The sequence below is a fragment of the Falco cherrug genome, chromosome 10 (assembly GCF_023634085.1).
Source record: "Falco cherrug isolate bFalChe1 chromosome 10, bFalChe1.pri, whole genome shotgun sequence".
In the NCBI taxonomy this organism is placed as follows: Eukaryota; Metazoa; Chordata; class Aves; order Falconiformes; family Falconidae; genus Falco; species Falco cherrug.
The window spans coordinates 11452913-11470051 of record NC_073706.1 but is presented as its reverse complement, the minus strand read 5'-3'; the positions used below and the strand labels follow the sequence as shown (position 1 = coordinate 11470051).

The following is a 17139-nucleotide window of genomic DNA, read 5'->3' as shown; positions in this document are numbered from 1 at the left end:
ACGGACCAGCCTTCCATGGCCACTCCAGTCACTGATCCTCCAAAACATAATCTTACATAATCCATCATAATGAATACGCAAAATCATAATGGGTTCCCTGTTGTAATAAAATTTATCTAGGAAGACTCCTGGGGTTGTTGGTTTTTTTTGTTTCATATTGTTTTGGTTTTTTTAGAAAGTAAACATATTTTTCCCCCCCAAATGTCACCTATCTAAGAACTTACATTTTGCAGGCTGTACCAAAAGCAAGGTTTCCAGGGATTTAAGAAAAGGAGGTAAGACTCCTTCGTCTCATGGCGTTTCATAAAATCAAACCTTAAATCAACACAACCTAGGCAGACAGTGAACACTGCATCAATTATATTCAGATTTTTAGCACATTCCAAAAATCACCAAGCAAGAAACTAATTCTTCTGTTTTACTTGTCAGTACCTAGAGAAGTCTTGCGGTAGAAATAAATTTCCTATTACAGTGTGCTTTTAATACCGTCATTTTCACGTATCAGTAGAATTAACTTTTGTTAACAAGGAGCAGCAGCTGATGTTTGCACACTTGCATGCATTTTAATGGAGAGGTTCTGTACAAGCCAACAGCTTTATAGGTCATTCCCACCAAGTGAGGAGCCACAGATTTTTGGGAGCTGCTCTGCCAATGCCGTTCTGTTCCTTTGGAAGGAATCAGAGGTTCAATACAAGTGAAGAATCATCCAGCAACCACGTAGAGGCCACAACCTGCAGCACAGAGTGTACCAGCTTTTTCTGCAACAGCACAGAGATGATACAGGGCTGGACAGAAGCGCAGTCAGTAGGTTCAGGCAAATCTTGCTCCTGTAACACCTGAGTAGGCTGCAGCTACTATGAAAGCCAAGCTAGTCCTCAGCTGCAGTGGCTTTTTTGGGCTTTCATTGCCCAACGGTGCAGATAGTACCCCTTCTGTCACATGCCATGTAGAGATATTCTTACAAGGCACAGCATAAAGGTTTGATTTAGCTGCTGATAGTTACTTAGACTGACTCATCATAAGCTAGACACCTGCTATCATTTAGAAGCCTGTTGTTGCGGGGTTGTTTTTCCCCTCGATATAATCAGCTTCAATAAATTCCAGCTCAAGTTACACAGGACAGTCGACATGTGAGTTTAACCTCGTCTGATGCGTATTAAAAATCCATTTCCTTTTAAGAGAATTTAGATAAAAAAATACATAGCCAGTTACTTCAGTGGAGTTAAGATACCATAGGCTTAATTCATGGGAAATAACTCCTGCCAATGCAAGTTATATCGTGCTATAGAAAGTTACTACTTTTTTCAAAGATATTTCATGTCATTGCTGCTTTAATTTAATTATGAAGAATATATAGAGACACATTACCATCACGCAAGTATGTTTCAGTTTATACTTTTTAAAAAATGAATAATTGCCCAATTAGGTTGGAAGTGTTTTATTACTTCTTTGAATTCATTAGCCGTGATAAAATGTCAAAAGCACCAGTCAAGACAGAAATAAATAACACGATCTCATGTTAGCGAGAAAGTTGCAAATACAGTATATTAAATTATAGCAATATGCTGCTTCACACCAACCGATGTAGACAGCACACTAAGGAGACAGTAGTTTTACTCACGATCATTGAAAAGATCTATTACCAGAACAGGGGAGCTGCACACCCAACTAGAAGCATCATTCATTCCTTTACCAACTTACTTTATGAATTTAATCAAGGGTTTGAATTGGCAGTTTTGGAAGTTCAACATTCCCTTTGTCTAGAGGTAACAAAAGTGGTACAAAGCTATTTGCAATAAGCCACACAAAAAGCCAAGGCTTTCACATCTTTGTAGTCTTTGCTTTCAGGTCCGTTCCTGCACCAAGTTGGTTTAAAGCCACATCTTATGTCCTCCCTAGTACATAGTAAAGATAAACCCAGGGCAGGCAACGTATGCAACATTATCATCATAGTAGTATGGAACTGCACTTCGGGGGCTTTGAGCAGAGCACCTCTGCAGGTTTATGGGGAGAACTGGTATCTATCAGTCAGAAAATGAAGGAAGTTACAGTTCTTTGGGGAAAAAAAAAACCATACAGAAAAGCCATATTAAAAATACTAAGACAAGGCCTCTAGAACTGCACACCACTTCAGGCCTGAATTAAATCAGGAGTATTCTATTACTCAGATGTTGCCCTAATTTCTCTTTTATGGCCTACAGCAAAGTTTTCCACTGAAAAAAGTAGTGGGGAAAAAACCAAACCCAAATTCTCTACTGAAGGCCTAGTAACATGTCAGTTGCATGACATCTCTCATGGTCAGTAAGAGTATAAACACGTCCTCTTCCAGGCAGACATTTGAAAGAAATGACCTTCTGTCAGGGAAAGTGGATGTAATATACACTGTAGTGAAGTCACTTCTTATATAGAAAACATAACACATATGGACAGGCACACTGTAAAATAAACAGCTTATACAACTAATGTTTGAAACATCTGAGACCCACTACAGCAGGTCAGATAGAGATTCTCTTTTTGGCTTTCGATTTAACTTTTTAGGTTTAACTTCACCACTGCTTTAACGTAATGTCTGTACTTAAAAAAAATGTACATGAAAAAATATGTATGATCATTCTGGTGAGGAAAAACATTCCCATGATTACTCAAGCTCAGAAAATTTTTTAATTAACTGTGTTAAATTATGCCAGTGATTAAATCTTGTTATTTACAAGATCAAGTACTACTCTGATTCTTAGTAATGGTCCAGTATCTAAATTAAGATCGCAGGGGTTGGATTATGTTCTGGTTGCTAAAAGCTTTCTTTTTTAGCTGCCTATCCAGTTATTTGGAGGTTTTGAGTCTGGAAGAAAGGAGATGAAGTCAAACATTTTTATGCCTCAACATATTTTCCACCTAGATAAATTTTTGTTATCTAGTCCCATAACTCAGTAACATGGTTTAAATTTTAAGCCTGTAACAATTGTGACATAAGAATAATGAAGACAACACTTTTTTGTCCACAGTAACACACTAATTACTGTACTCACTGGTAAACTTAAATTTTGTATTAAGTACTGTGTTTCCAAATACCTCTGCATAAAGCACCAAATTATTTGTTGGGAGCATCACATTTCCTGACATTTTCCATATAATCCTTACAAACACCCCACATATCACCAAATTTGTACTCTGAAGAAGTCAACAGAAACATTGCACAGACTTGGCACCACGAGGGCTTATACATTCAAAGGCAGCTTTCTGGAGTGCAGGTCCATCCATTCACATTGGGGAAAAAGTTCACATATACTCCAAAAACAAAAAATGAAGTGAAACTTAGTGTGACTTTACACCAATAAGAACAACAATGAGGACAATTACTATAACAAACAAAATTAAAATAACAAGCATCTTCCGATTCTTCTTTTGATATTGCTCTGCCTATAGACACAAAAAAGAAAGAGTTAATACTTAAGATTTCTGCAAAGCTACAAAATACAGATTCTTGTTTAGTCTAAGTACACGTATCTCAGAGAAGTTCTTTGGTAACTTGACATTTTGTACAGTGTATATTGCAAGCAACTCCCACAAAATAACTCTGGTCTGCACCATAGACTTCAGTGAAGGTGAGTGTACACTAAAGCCACATTTCTCTGTATTAAAGAGCAGATTTTATAAGGAAGAAAGCACCCTCATCTCTATTAAGCAACCTTACTGTGACTTCTCTTGAGACGTCCTGTGGAGGCACAGGGCCCTCTCAAGGACACGAGGTACACAGAAGACTGATACTTCATTTGGAAGAACAGTTAGCTATGAAGACCATGGAAACAAGATCAGGCAACTGGGTACGTGAAATTCTCAACACTAAAGGTAAGGTGTTTTAACTCATTTTGCCAATATAAGATTCCTGTATTATATTTGAAGGACATTAAAACTCACAACAAAACTTCATTTTTTAATAGGCATTTTTGTTGTACCTGATCCAACTATGCATTTTCATTTAATTTCAGTTAGAACTGAAAGCTTTCTTTTTGATTTAGCTCTCAGTTTTCTGCTTCGCTCCTTTCTTCCAACTACATTTTCTCATCCCTTTCCTCTTTTTTCCAGGGCAATTAAATGGAGGCAATGTGGAGAAAACTCTCCAAAAGCCAAATGAAAGTCTGCTAATAGAAGCTAAACAAAACAAAACTTGCATTTAATTATTTTTAAGTGAATAAACCTTCACAATTTAATTGGAAAAATATATTAATTCTTCTCCTTTATAGTCCCCGGAAAGTAATTCTTTATTATGAGATCTGCAGGATTTTTTGAACTGAAACTACATAACATACAACCACTGATACTTAATTAGGCTTTAGGTATCAAAGCCTGACAAAGTATCACAACCGATTCCAATTTCGTGTGAAACAGGAATTGGTAACTAGTGATTCATACCACCAGACTTCTGCAGTGAATTAATCCAATTTCTGTGGATGTGCTGTCTCAGCAGTTTGTAACAATTATGCCAATTAAAACAGAAAATAAAATTGACATTATAGGTATTAAATCAGAATAAAGCTACCAACAGTATTAGAAACAGCAAGGTATCTGTGTTTCATATTACTATTCAGATCTGTGGGTATGTCTTCCATGATAGGTGAAAAAATCCCTGTGCTGTACTGAAAGCAGGTATATATTGCATCAAAATTCCATACTCTAGTCAGCAATCCAAACAGGGGTTTGCTGATAGTTGATTAGCTACCATTAGACTAGAAATAGCATTGATTCCAACAGATTCGTTTACTTCCAGTTCGGCTTGTGCAAATTGCTTGCAATTGCTTTAAACCTTGCTCACCAATGGTCAGTGCCTTATTTTAGTGATCTCCAGTTTTACTTTTACGTATAACAAGAATAAACCTATAACCAATTTATTTTGCTTTTCCTCAGATGGCAATTTTTGCTGTTCATATATTAGAAGTCTACCATAACATGAAGTTGAGTGTGTAGTAACAACATGTCCATGTTTCCAAAACAGAATGTTTTACTTAAGAGGCTTTTGCATAAATCTCTCATTCTGCTTTATTTCCAGCAATGGAAGGACTGAACTGAGCTAAGTCAGAACTTAGCTTAAAATCAAAACAAACAAAAAAGCCAACAAAACAAAACAACCACAAAACTGTGTTCTGCTGCCAATTCAAACTTCTCAGATGTTTACAGTAAAAGCTTCACATTAAAAGCATAAGGCTGGACCTAACTTCTAACCAGCATCAGATGGTCAGAGAAAACATTAAAAATTATTCTTGCTGCTCACACTACTGAGATAATGTTTTCAAACTAGAATATATCAACCGACTAAAATCTACAGTGAGGTACACCATAACCAGTTCCATTTCACAAGTGATGGGCTCTCCAAACAGAGAAGGAATTGCAGAGAGGTCCCACCAGGTAAGCAATGTAAAGATCAAAGCACGTTGCTTGGATGCCCAGAAAGTTATTTAAGAAATTAACACTAGGTATCGAGCATGACATTAACAGAAGTTATATGGAAAGTTCCTACTACAGTGCAGTTGACATTTTATATTATACAACAATAATTTCTAAAAAAGATGATGTCCAAATGAAATATGACTCAATAACTTAATGGCTATGACATTATGGAAGATTACTAGATATGCAAAGCAGCTTAAATATTCCGTCAGCTTACCTTATGTAGTTGTTTTAGACCCTCTTCAGTTTTCATACATGACTGTTCGACATTGTAGTCAATTCTATCTAGAACTGTTCCCTAAATAAAATGGAGGGAATGAGCACCAAACTGAACCTAAATGAACTTCATAAAACAATTATTATTATGAGCAGCAGAGTAATTAACAACGCTCACAGAAAAAAGCTAATGAACTATGTAAACTATGAACTTCTGCAGAAGAACTAGTTGGGAATGACATCCTTGCTGAATGCCCAACCGGCAGCTGTGTCACCATCTCACATCACATCCCTTAATAATCATCTTACTTCCAGTTCAGGTGCTTTTGGCTGACGCATTTAACCTAAACTGAATCTCGGGGGGAAATAACCAACAAAACTTTGGCATTCTATGTTTTTGGGTTTTTTTAGTCTAACACTCATAACCAGTTGATTATTATTTATTTATTTATTAATTTTCATTAACTCATCTTTTGGCAGATTTCAAGCAGGGCAAACCTTAGCCTAAGAAGTAAGTTAGGAAAAGCAAGAAGCACACAAAAACATGATCTTACAACAGGAAGAGTGTGGAAACCTTAACACTACTTGGAATCTATTTCTTGCTAACACTGTGATGTGTGTAGATAAGGAAGAAATTCTTCACTATGAGGGTGGCAAGACACTGGAAGAGGTTGCCCAGAGAAGTTGTGGATGCCCCATCCCTGGAAGTGTCCAAGGCCAGGCTGGATGTGGCTCGGAGCACCCTGGTCTAGTGGAAGGTGGCCCTGCCCAGGGCAGGGGGGTTGGAACTAGCTGTTCTTTAAGGTCCTTTCCAACTCAAACCAGTCTATGATTCTATGCCAATGTACCTGTTCTACTATCATTGCGCCCAGGTCCCTAAATATTTCATTGAGATCGGAGATTGACTGTACAATCTGACGGATTTCTCGTTCCCGCTCTTCCACCATTAATGTGTTTTGCTCCACCAATGCTAGCTGGTCATCTGTAAAACCCTGTTGAAATAAAATATTTAGATGTTAAACTAACATTAACAGCATGAAAACACTAGAAATAATTATAAGGATTGTAAGATTTCATAACACAAAAATCCTTTTAGAATTTCCTTAGTAGACGAGTATCTAAGAAAAAAATTACTGTATTTTAAAAACCGAGTTTCAGGGTCACTAAAATAACTTGGACAGCTATTTACAGTTTGAGCAGAGAAAACATGACTCTTGCATCCTGACCAAACACACAAACAACTTTTAAAAACATGACCTTGTAGTGGGCTTGCATGGTGAGGTTTTGGTAGCGGGAAGGCTACAGGGGTGGCTTCTGTGAGAATGTGCCATGCCCAGTGGAGCCCGTGCCAGCCGGCTCCCAGCTGGACCGAGAGCTGGCCACAGCTGAGCCCATCAGCACCAGTGGTAGTGCTTCTGGGACAGCATATTTAAGAACGAAAAAAAAATCTGCACCAGTGAGAGAGGGGAGTGAGACTATGTGAGAGCAGCAGCCCTGCAGCCCCCAGGTCAGTGAGGACAGAGGCGGGGGGGCTCCAGGCACCGGAGCAGCCACTCCCCGGCAGCCCGTGGTGAAGCCCCTGGCAGGGCAGGCCGTGCCCCCAGCCCACGGAGCCCACGGGGGAGCAGATCCCCCCCCCAGGGCAGGGGGTGCCCAAAGGAGCCGTGACCCGTGGGACCCGCGCTGGGGCAGCTCCCGGCAGGGCAGGGCTCCTTCACTTTAAAGAGTGCCACCTTCCATCCAAACTCAGGATCACACAGCTTTCTAACGTTTAGTCTTGCATCTGCCCAGAAAGGTGGTATGACAAAGGGCAGCACTGTATTTACAGATCTTCTAGCCCCTGTCAGACACGTAAGGAGAACTCAGGAGTCAAACTGAGTTCCCTCACACTGCAACACTGAGGCTGACAGCATACCACTTTGATATTTTCATATTAAAATTAAAGGTACATAAAGTTTCTTCATATTGAATTTGTGCAGTAATATCTCAACTTACTCTATCGTAAAGTGTATCATCCTCCCCGTCATCCATCAGTGGGACTGAGGTGTCGAAGAAGTGTTTGGATCTTTCTTCTCTATTCTTCATGCCTGTAAAAGACAAATGTTTGAGCATAATATTTACACAAACTAAAATCAGAGTAAGAGTAAGGTCTGAAGTACCAGATAAAAAAGCACAAGAAAGAAAATACAGCCTATATGTGACATAAATAGCAGTATCTAAATTTTAACTGTCACACAGGCTTACTATTTAATTATTATATTAAATTAAATAGTAATTAAAATTAATATTTAATAAAGCATAACAAATTCAACCAGACCTGCAAGACTGCAATTAAATCAGTGACTTTAAGTCATTATGTTCCATGAATTTAAAACAAATAAGGTAAGTTACGAGCCTTAAGGTGTGATCACTCTAGGCTATTTTCAAACAAAGTCTCTTAGGAACATACCTTGTCTGAATTGTAATCTTAAGTTCCACCTGTGCCATTTATACCATGGGAGGAAGAAATATTATACCAGTATATAAGAATATATATTTACCAATAAAAAATTTGAAGATCAAATTTTTGATCTTCCAAGATAAAACAAGCTTACTCAGCTGAAAATAGAATTACACACAATTTCAGTTTTAAACAGAGGATATTCCACTTCTGATCTGTTTATGGATGCAGAATTTTAATTTATCACAGACCACCTTTTGAAGTTTTTTCTATCACAGACTCCCAATCAACAGCAGGTATTGTGTCTGAAGACCAATGGCTGCTTCACCAGTGTAACTAAAGTAGCTTTGCAGACCACAATTTGAGAAGTAATGATGCATTTTGACAAGCAGTTTGAACATGGGCTGTGAACCAGAAACTCCCAAATTCTAACCTCCACTCTAATATACTTCTGGTAGTCCTGTGTGCATCACTTAACCCTTCTGTGCTTCAGTTTTCCCAACCAAGAAAATAAGCACACCTTAATTAGTGGTTTCCACAGAAGGTGCCCATGTATTACTGTATCTCTTATGCTTACGTTTGAGATAGTCAGACTGTGCATGCCTAAAGTTGGTGGATAGGTCCTGAAGGGACTGTGCTAAGGAAGACACTACATTCCTGAGAACACGTGCTTCTTGTTCTGTACAACTACGTGACCTGCTCTGCAAGACCTGGACTGCTCTCTGACATCTGTGAAATAACTGAGAAAACAATTCCATTAGTAAAAAACACACAGCAACATGCACTTTAGCTATCACATTGCAAAAGTTCCAGAGGGAAGACTAATATTTTGATTTCTAGATTTTTAAAATCAATTTCTTATGGCCCAGAGCAATTGTTTAAAAAGGTATGGAAACACAGAACACAAATGAACAAACAGCTTAAACCTAACAGGGTAGCAGACTAACACAACTACTTCTGATCAAAGACATTTGCTTCATTGCAACTACTTGGACCGGACGTCTCAGAACACATGTATCTGTATTTCTCTGAGATAACTGTAAATGTGGTTTGATTAAGTCTCCCAATCCTATTCCAAGTAGAAAAGCAAGCAGGCAGGTAAGTAAAAGACCAGGGAGACTGAGTGAGTGACTCGTGAGAAGTTCAGTGAGACAGTGAGTGCAGTACCAAGCATAAAGCCCAGTTCACTCTAACACTGATTACAAAAGAAATGCTTTACTCAAAGGAAATCACTGCCTCATTACGATGCATTACAGATATGTCAAACTGTAGGTTTAGAATTGAAAGCAGTTTGTACCTGCGTGATCTCTTGGGTTGTTATTTCTATTGCCCGCTCCTCTTCACTGCTGTCATCCAGTGTTGGTCTGTTTAGATGTTTATCATGAAGACTGGCTAATTCTTTCATCTTCTGTTTAACCCTGGCAATATCATACTGAATCTGAAACAGAAAACCCAACAATGAAGAAGGGAAGTGACTAATGTTTCAGAGGAGAAAGTTCTGACAAACGCTAGACAAAAATAATTATTGGAAGAAATCTATAAAGCAGACCAAAGATCAAAACCAACACACATAAAAAGCTGACTAAGAAGTAACGGAATACTCTCATATACTTTGAATCTGCTACTTTTTAAACATAATTTTGTTAATCTTAGGCAAGAGTGCCATTTTCAAATATGCTTCGTTAAGCTGGAATAATATTTTTATCATTATATAATTAATATCATAGTAAGAAGGTTTAGCCAACTTCCAAAAATATAGATGAATATTCAGGTCACACCTTCAACTCTGTCTAACATTGAACAGCCTGGACTTAACAGCAGAAGTTAAAATGAGATGCCTTCAAACAAGCCATTAAAATATATCTGTAAGGTTGATTACTATTGTAGTAAAAAGGGGACTGGTCACATTTTTGCACAATGGGTTCTGATGAACCAACAATGTGTTCTGAGAGTACGTTTCAAAAGGATTTTCTGGAAGTCAAGAATTGTTTCATACTTCAAATACTGGAAAATGTTTATAATTTAATGACTCCAGAATAATTTCCTCACGCTTGTCCAAATGTTTCTATAACTTGCACAGCATCAGGACTGCATAGGCAGGAAAAATTCTTCTGCTAGAAGGCACTAACACTCTCTGTCTTCAAACAGTAAACTGCTTATCTCCACCATTTTAGGGTCTATTCAGTTGAACCCCTCAGTGGGTTCAAACAAAAAAACTACTTGGAAGTGCTAATTTTTTTGTACCCTTCCTTCCAAGTTTCAAACTGAGAACAATTCTGCTTTGCTAAGATGTTTGGGACCTTCCTGCAGTCTCAAGTCTAAACACTCAGCTATAGCATGTCTATATCCTAACAGTCCCAGTGCACTGTTAAGATTGGGCTCCCACTGATGATGCAAACCCAGTCTCCTGGAACTTCTGGTCCTAGATAATCTCATTTTATTTCACCTGCAATATATCCTTCAAGATAGTAAGTCACAGCTTGCCTGATATTTTCCTCTGAACAAGGATGTCAATTTAGAAAGCACACATTTTAATCTTTCTTCTAATACAGCTATCATAAAATTTACAGCATTGAGAACGTAACTGACAACACTAATAAAACCCTACATGAGAAATCAAACTCTGTGTTGGATTTGCCACTTACTTCATCTGCTCCATCAACCCATTTGGGAGGTAAACGTTTTGTTACTCCAATTGCTGCTTCGGGATCTAAACTTATTCCCGATACCAGTGCCATACGATCATCAGCAAGCTGCGGAAGATGAGAAGAGACAACAAATGAACTTTACTCAGATTAGATCCAAATCCATGAGCATCAGGAAAAAATGCTTGTATGCCTTCCCATAAAAAATAACCTTAAAAACGTGTTTGCACATGATGCAGGTATGATCAAGCTTCGCATCTCCTGGTTTGTCCCCTATATGCCAATGAGCTACATCCTCCCACTTCCTACAGGACCTAAAAGAAGAAAGTTACCTTAGAATTCTTAGAATACTCCGTAGAATTCCTAGCAATTTTCAAGGAGAAAATATGGTATTGCAGTGAGAATTCAAGTAATTCTCATGTTGGTACATTTCATATTAGCCACAGCCAAGGGATCCCTAATCAGTGGTGCAGCATGGTATATATTGCGCCAGGCAACTTTGAAAATCTCACTCGGGAAAATCTCCAAGTAAAAATGTTTATTATATCTCCAAGAAATAAAAAGGTATCCCATGATTTTTCTCAAACACTGTTGTATTTCACCAGTCACCTACTAGGCAGCTGAAGAACAAACACTTTCTCATACTGATGTGCAACTAAAATAGTTACGGGTTTTATTTAACAGAAATAAAAAGGTGCTAAACAAAAATAAGCAAGGCGGGGGGCTGGGCAATCCACACTTCCCTATATCTCAACGATATGTGCTTGCTGTTCCAGCTATATGGTCTAAGGCAAAGAAACTTGCAGGAAAACGGGCACATAATTCTCCACAAAATTCCAGAGATTGCCAGAGAGTAAGTAAGACAATGTGCTGGCCAGCTTATACACAGCTTTCCACGGATCCACAGGAGGGCTGGAGATGGGGAAGGAGTAAAAGAAATCCTTTATCACAATTAATAGTCATAATATGAGTAACTCAGGTGCAACAAATCAGGAGTTTATGTTATTGGAGACTGATGCACACTGACGTACAGCAGTTGCAGAAAGGCATGATTTATTTTTTTGAGAATATTTTTGGGAACAGAATCAAATTTGTAGGGTTGAAATATTAAAAGATGTTAGAAAAAAAACCTCATGTGACTGATTAAAAGTACATTGAGGTGCTGGACCATGTCCAGAGAGGGACAATGAAGCTGGGGAAGGGTCTGGAGCATAAGTCCGATGGGGAACGGCTGAGGTCACTGGGGGGGTTCAGCCTGGAGAGAAGGGGGCTCAGGGGGGACCTTATTGCTCTCTATAAGTGCCTGAAAGGAGGCTGTAGGCAGGTGGGGGTCAGTCTCTTCTCCCAGCTAACAAGCAGCAGGACAAAAGGAAACAGCCTCAAGTCACACCAGGGCAGGTTCAGACTGGATATTAGGGAAAAAAAAATTCACTGAAAGGGTTGTGAAGCATTGGACCAGGCTGCCCAAGAAGGTGGTGGAGTCACCATCCCTTGGGGTGTTGAAAAAAACCATGTAGATGCAGTACTTAGGGATATAGCTTAGGTGGTGGACTTGGTAGTGCTGGGTTAATGGTTGGACCTGATGATTTTAAAGGTCTTTTCCAACCTACATGATTCCATGTTTCTATTTTTTAGAGTCACAAAACACCTGTGTTAAATCTATCAGAATCTTATTTTTCATAACTTCAACCTCAGGAAAGTTTAAAATATGACAAATGTGAAAGAATATGTGGGGTGTTTTTTTCTTATTTTTTAAAGCTCAGTTTGGCAGAAATCAAAAGCCATGGTCTGATCTTGAATACCATGTACAGATTTAACTATCTGCTTTGATATCATTACCAGTAAAATGTGCTGTTCACCCTCAATAAAAATTCTTTTGTTAAGGACAGTATTAGTACTACTGACCTTTAAACAGATCAGAGGTTTTTCTTGGTAGGGTTTAGAAACTTATGTAAATAGGCTTAGTGCTACGGTGCCGGATGAAAACTTTTTCTGCAATGGTGCAGCGTTGGATGAGATCGCCCAGTGAAAGTGTGGTGTTGCTGTTCTTGGAGCTTTTTAAGACTTTAACCAAATGATGGATGATCCTATATAGATTACCAATAGTCCTGTTTTGATCAGGAGCTTGAACCAGATGAGCTCTAGAGGCTCCTTCTAACAAGCATGCCTACGATTCTCCCAATTTAAGGCCGAGTATGATACACACACCTAACAGTGCACAGGGCCACAGAGCAACATTTAGCACTGGGGCCACAGACACTTCTAGTCAGCTTCCTCCTCTGAGAGGAAGACAGGGGAATGGTTAGAATTGGAAGACAAATATAGATCTTGTTGCCAGTTGAACCAGGCTTTGTAGCTTCAGAGATAAAATAATCTTCCATTGCTGGAGATCATCAATAATACCACTTGAAACTCACCCAATTACTTCACTGTTTGTTCTCAGGGAAAGGTTTCATACAAAAACCTCACTTCCTAGTTCCTCCCAAAATTCTAATATTCCTTTGTCAGGCCTGGAAAGCTTTGTGGTTCTTTACCCCCTTCCCTTTTAAAAAAACAAACCCTCTTCCTTCCTGGGCAACTCTTCCCCAAAAGCCTGTTTTTTTAATCCCTGACCTTATTTCCTGGCCAATAAGTTTTGTACAGTTTACACATAGCATAAAAAATAGTTAATAGCTTCATTGTTACAAAGTCACTATATCCCATACGTATACAGTAAGTCAGACTAGTTTATACATGTATCGACAATATAACAGTGTATCACAACATGCTTGTCTTCTCTATGCAGCCTTGTCCTACTGCACATGGAGACACTCCATCCTATAGAAAGAAATTTAATAAACTAGCAGGATAAAGAAAGGAACATTTTAGCCCAACAACGTATGCTTGATGCACCATGGCAGAATAAAACATGAAAAACAATACCTCATCCAGCTCCTGAAGTGATTTGTGGATCCCATCAGCCCCATCCAGTTACAGACAGCAAAAGATGAAAGGGAAAAAGAGACATAGGACAGATACAGGGTATGGTCAGTTGAGAAAAATATGGATTTTTTTTTTTTAAGCATGATGGTTTACCAAGAACAAAACAAATTGGCTTTTAACACACAATTATTCAATATATACACCACAATGTTGTACTTTAAGTCCGCATTTTCCTTGATGCACAAACTTTTTAAATAAATATTTCAGTTGCTTGGTAAACAGAACATAAGAGATCAAGTTAAGAGCTTGATTTGCTTTCCAAGGTAACTGCACAGTGAAGTTTCCAGTTACTAAAATTTCAGGTAGAAAACTGCAATAGAATATATTGAAATGTGACAGCAAGGGCAATTTGACTGCAGTATTCAACATCCACTGGTGAGTTAGACAGTTTGATTATGATGGGAGGATGCACATACAAGCTTTTGTAAGACATTTATTGACAAGCACCCCAGTTATCACAGGATAAAACAGACAGCAAAAGACAAAAAAGCGAAAGCAAATGTAGTATATGCTCAATTATGTGCGCACTTTGATTACGCTCTAGTTTCAGGTAAAATTAAACCTATACGCATCTGGAAAAATACAAAAGACAATGTATCTCCACCTTCTCTATTCATCAGTCTTTGTACTGTAGAGGGTATGCGTGAGCAATAGGCTGTTTCACTGAAAGATTAACGAAGCATATCCATCTTAAACAAGGACAAAATACTTGTGGGTTTACAAAGCAGCAGGCTTCAATTAATGATCTCTTACCCTATACTAAGGTTTTGAAATAGGACTATACTGTTAAGAATGCTACTTGGATTATTTGAGTTTGAGGAATAGTTGGCTGTCCACATGAGAATGCATCTTCCAGGGCAGAATCCAATTGTTGACAGAGAGCTCTCACAGTAAAGGATTCCTTCAGGAGAAGCCTGAACTACAGTGGGCCAAAGTACTATGAGCTAAAACCTGCAACACTGCCCTGCTGGCAAGCAGCAGCTCTGCCCTGGAGATACCACCCTGAAAAAAAGGTAAATATAGCTGCACCTCTTGACAGTGATAGGCAACTGAGAAACATGAGAGGCAAGTAGCTCACACTACCACCTTTACGCTTCTTGATAAATAGTACACTTGTGGTAAGTAACTACAGAACTTTGTACTGTCCAGCAGGATCAAGACTGAGCCACTGACTAACTTCACCCACTGCACAAGAGCAACAATTTCCAATCACGGTTAGCCTTCATTACATTTGAATGAGCATCATAGAGAATAGCTTCCATTAATGTTAACACACACTGTAAATAAATGTTTTATGCAAGTGCTAAGTGTTGTTGCACTCACTGTTGAGTAAAAGTGCTGTTTCACTGCTCAGTAACCTGTATGTGAGTTTAAATTATTACTAAATTTTCTAGGTGATGCTTAAAAAACCCAAGGACCTAAAGATGCAATATTGATATTGGCAAAACAACATGTTAACAAGAAATAAATGCAGTGCCAAATTAAACAAGTATAATACATTACTCGTGACATTTCCCATTCTGCAAATCAATTTAATACGTAGCTTGTTAGACACAGGTGTAATAACATTAACAACGAACAAAGACCATTCAACAGCAACTCATCAGTTGAAATAATTTGCAGCACGAAGTACTGCTTTTCCTAACATACATGCATTAATGCAAAGCAATTTAGAATGACGAGACTGCCAGCAGATATTTACTATCACAAATAAATAATAAGTTTGAACAGAAGGTGTAAAAACCTCAGCAGAGCTGAGCTGTCAAGCAGTCCATCACAGTCTGACTAGCTCAAAACTTGGGAAAAGCCACATCAACTGCCTCTGAACAAATGACTTTTTGAAATTTCTGTAACAAGGGCTTACACTAGAATCTACCGACTCCCCTCCCTCTCATGACTTTCAGTATTATTTGTACTTGGGGGGAAAAATATAAAAAGGACAATGAACATCTGAGTGAATTATGGAAAAATTCAAGCAATGGGAATAATTTACACTAGTGTATTTTATGGTGCCCACACTGGAGTGAATAGAAGAGTTCTGCTCTATGAAATAACTTGAATTTTTTTCTTTGGGGAAAGGACACATCAAAAAACCACAATGGATGAAAAACCTCATGTCAATGCTAACATGAAGTTATTAGAACAACTATTTTATTATCCATGAAGCGAATAGAGACATGACCAGCACAAAGACAGATCTCTTCTATTCATTTTACATGGAGTAGTAGGAAAAAGGGATCAACTAAGGGGGGATGGGGGGGTGTAGTACCGAAGACAGGGGGGAGCTTGAGGAGGGCTCAGAGGGAGGGATGGGGAGCCCGACGAAGGGGACCCCCGGGGCGGGGGAGGGGAGTCGGGGGGGCCTGGAGGGCCGGGGGGGGGGGGGGCGCGGGGCACAGGGCACGGCTGCCTGGCAGCCCTCGGCGCAGCAAGGTACAGTAGGATGAAGGGAGGAGACTCACCGCAGCAGCCATGCTACGTGAACTCAGAGGGCTGGAGGAGCCGTAACTACTCACTTGCTCGGCCAGCAGCTGCCGGCTCTGCACCGCGTTGTTCCGCAACAACAAGAACGCGTCCGTTAGACGCCGGGTGGCCATGGCCTACCGCCCCGGGGCCCCCCGCCCGGGGCCGCTCAGCGCCTCGCTGCCGGGGCTTCGGCCCTAGCTCAGCCCCGGGCCCGCGGCCAGAAGCGGCGGCCGCCCCCGGCGACGCCCGGCTGGCCGCTCACAGGGCCCGGGCAGAGGCCCCCAGCGCCGGTCCCCCCCGGCCGCCGGCCCCATCCATCCCCCCCGGATCCGACGGCGGCCCCGGCCCGGCTCACTTCCGCGTTGTGCATCGCCCCGCGCCTTCCGGCCCGCCCGCGCCCCGCCCCGCCCGGGCCCGCCGGCCGCGCACCAGCGTTCCGGGCCCGCGGCGGCCCCCGCGCCCAGCCCAGGCCGTGGCAGGGGGGCGCGGGGCGTGTGAGGCCCTCACGGTGGTTGTCCGTGAGGGCCAGGTGTGGCTGTGGCGGGTGGCGGGCCGCGGGCCACCTCGGTGGCGGCTGGGCCGGGGCCCTGCTTGCCCAGGCGGGGGCCCTGCCGTGACCGCAGCGTCGTCAGTGACTTTGCTCCTTCCCGCTGCCGTGAAGCTTCTCCAAAGGCACCGGTCTGGTTCACAGCAAACCGCTGCGGTGTGACCCATTTGGCTTGGTGGCTCCCCTTTTCCAAGTCTGTTTTCCCTCCGGAACGCCGCCTCACCTTCCCCCATTCCCTTTGCTTCCAGTCAATTTTCAGTTTTCCACAAAAACCCCACGCAGCTTTATTTTGCCAACTCCCACCACTGAAAAATCAAGATGTTCCCTCAAAAACCCCCAAGGCATTTAAAACCACAATATTGGGTCTGACTTGCTGGAAGAGGCTTTTGGACAAGGTGGGC

The 17139-nt window shown here is 40.6% G+C and overlaps 1 protein-coding gene across 3 annotated transcripts; it reads right to left on the bottom strand.

The window, feature by feature from the left end:
* Positions 1-1422: 1422 nt before the first annotated feature.
* On the bottom strand, positions 1423-16515 carry STX16 (syntaxin 16). Of its 3 annotated transcripts, none has more exons than XM_055722348.1 (8): positions 16188-16515; positions 10744-10851; positions 9396-9536; positions 8676-8838; positions 7654-7745; positions 6507-6650; positions 5660-5740; positions 1423-3417 (listed from the first exon to the last, which is right to left on the bottom strand). In XM_055722348.1, exons 1-8 carry the CDS (start codon positions 16320-16322, stop codon positions 3313-3315), a joined length of 969 nt encoding a protein of 322 aa, XP_055578323.1. In that variant the 5' UTR covers positions 16323-16515; the 3' UTR covers positions 1423-3312. The 3 variants fall into 3 exon arrangements, with proteins under 3 accessions (XP_055578323.1, XP_055578324.1, XP_005444957.2); XM_055722349.1 differs by having other exon boundaries at positions 16242-16513; XM_005444900.4 differs by lacking the exon at positions 16188-16515 and adding an exon at positions 13666-15946.
* Between the last annotated feature and the right edge of the window lie 624 nt (positions 16516-17139).

What these genes read in the sequence shown, in the direction of transcription:
- STX16 (XM_055722348.1), bottom strand. Translation starts at nt 16,322, where the DNA reads ATGGCCACCCGGCGTCTAACGGACGCGTTCTTGTTGTTGCGGAACAAC. An exon ending in GGGTTGATGGAGCAGATGAA is followed by an intron (nt 9,537 to 10,743) that starts GTAAGTGGCAAA and finishes TTTCTGTTTCAG; the next exon opens with ATTCAGTATGATATTGCCAG. An exon ending in GCGCAATGATAGTAGAACAG is followed by an intron (nt 5,741 to 6,506) that starts GTACATTGGCAT and finishes CATTTTATTTAG; the next exon opens with GGAACAGTTCTAGATAGAAT.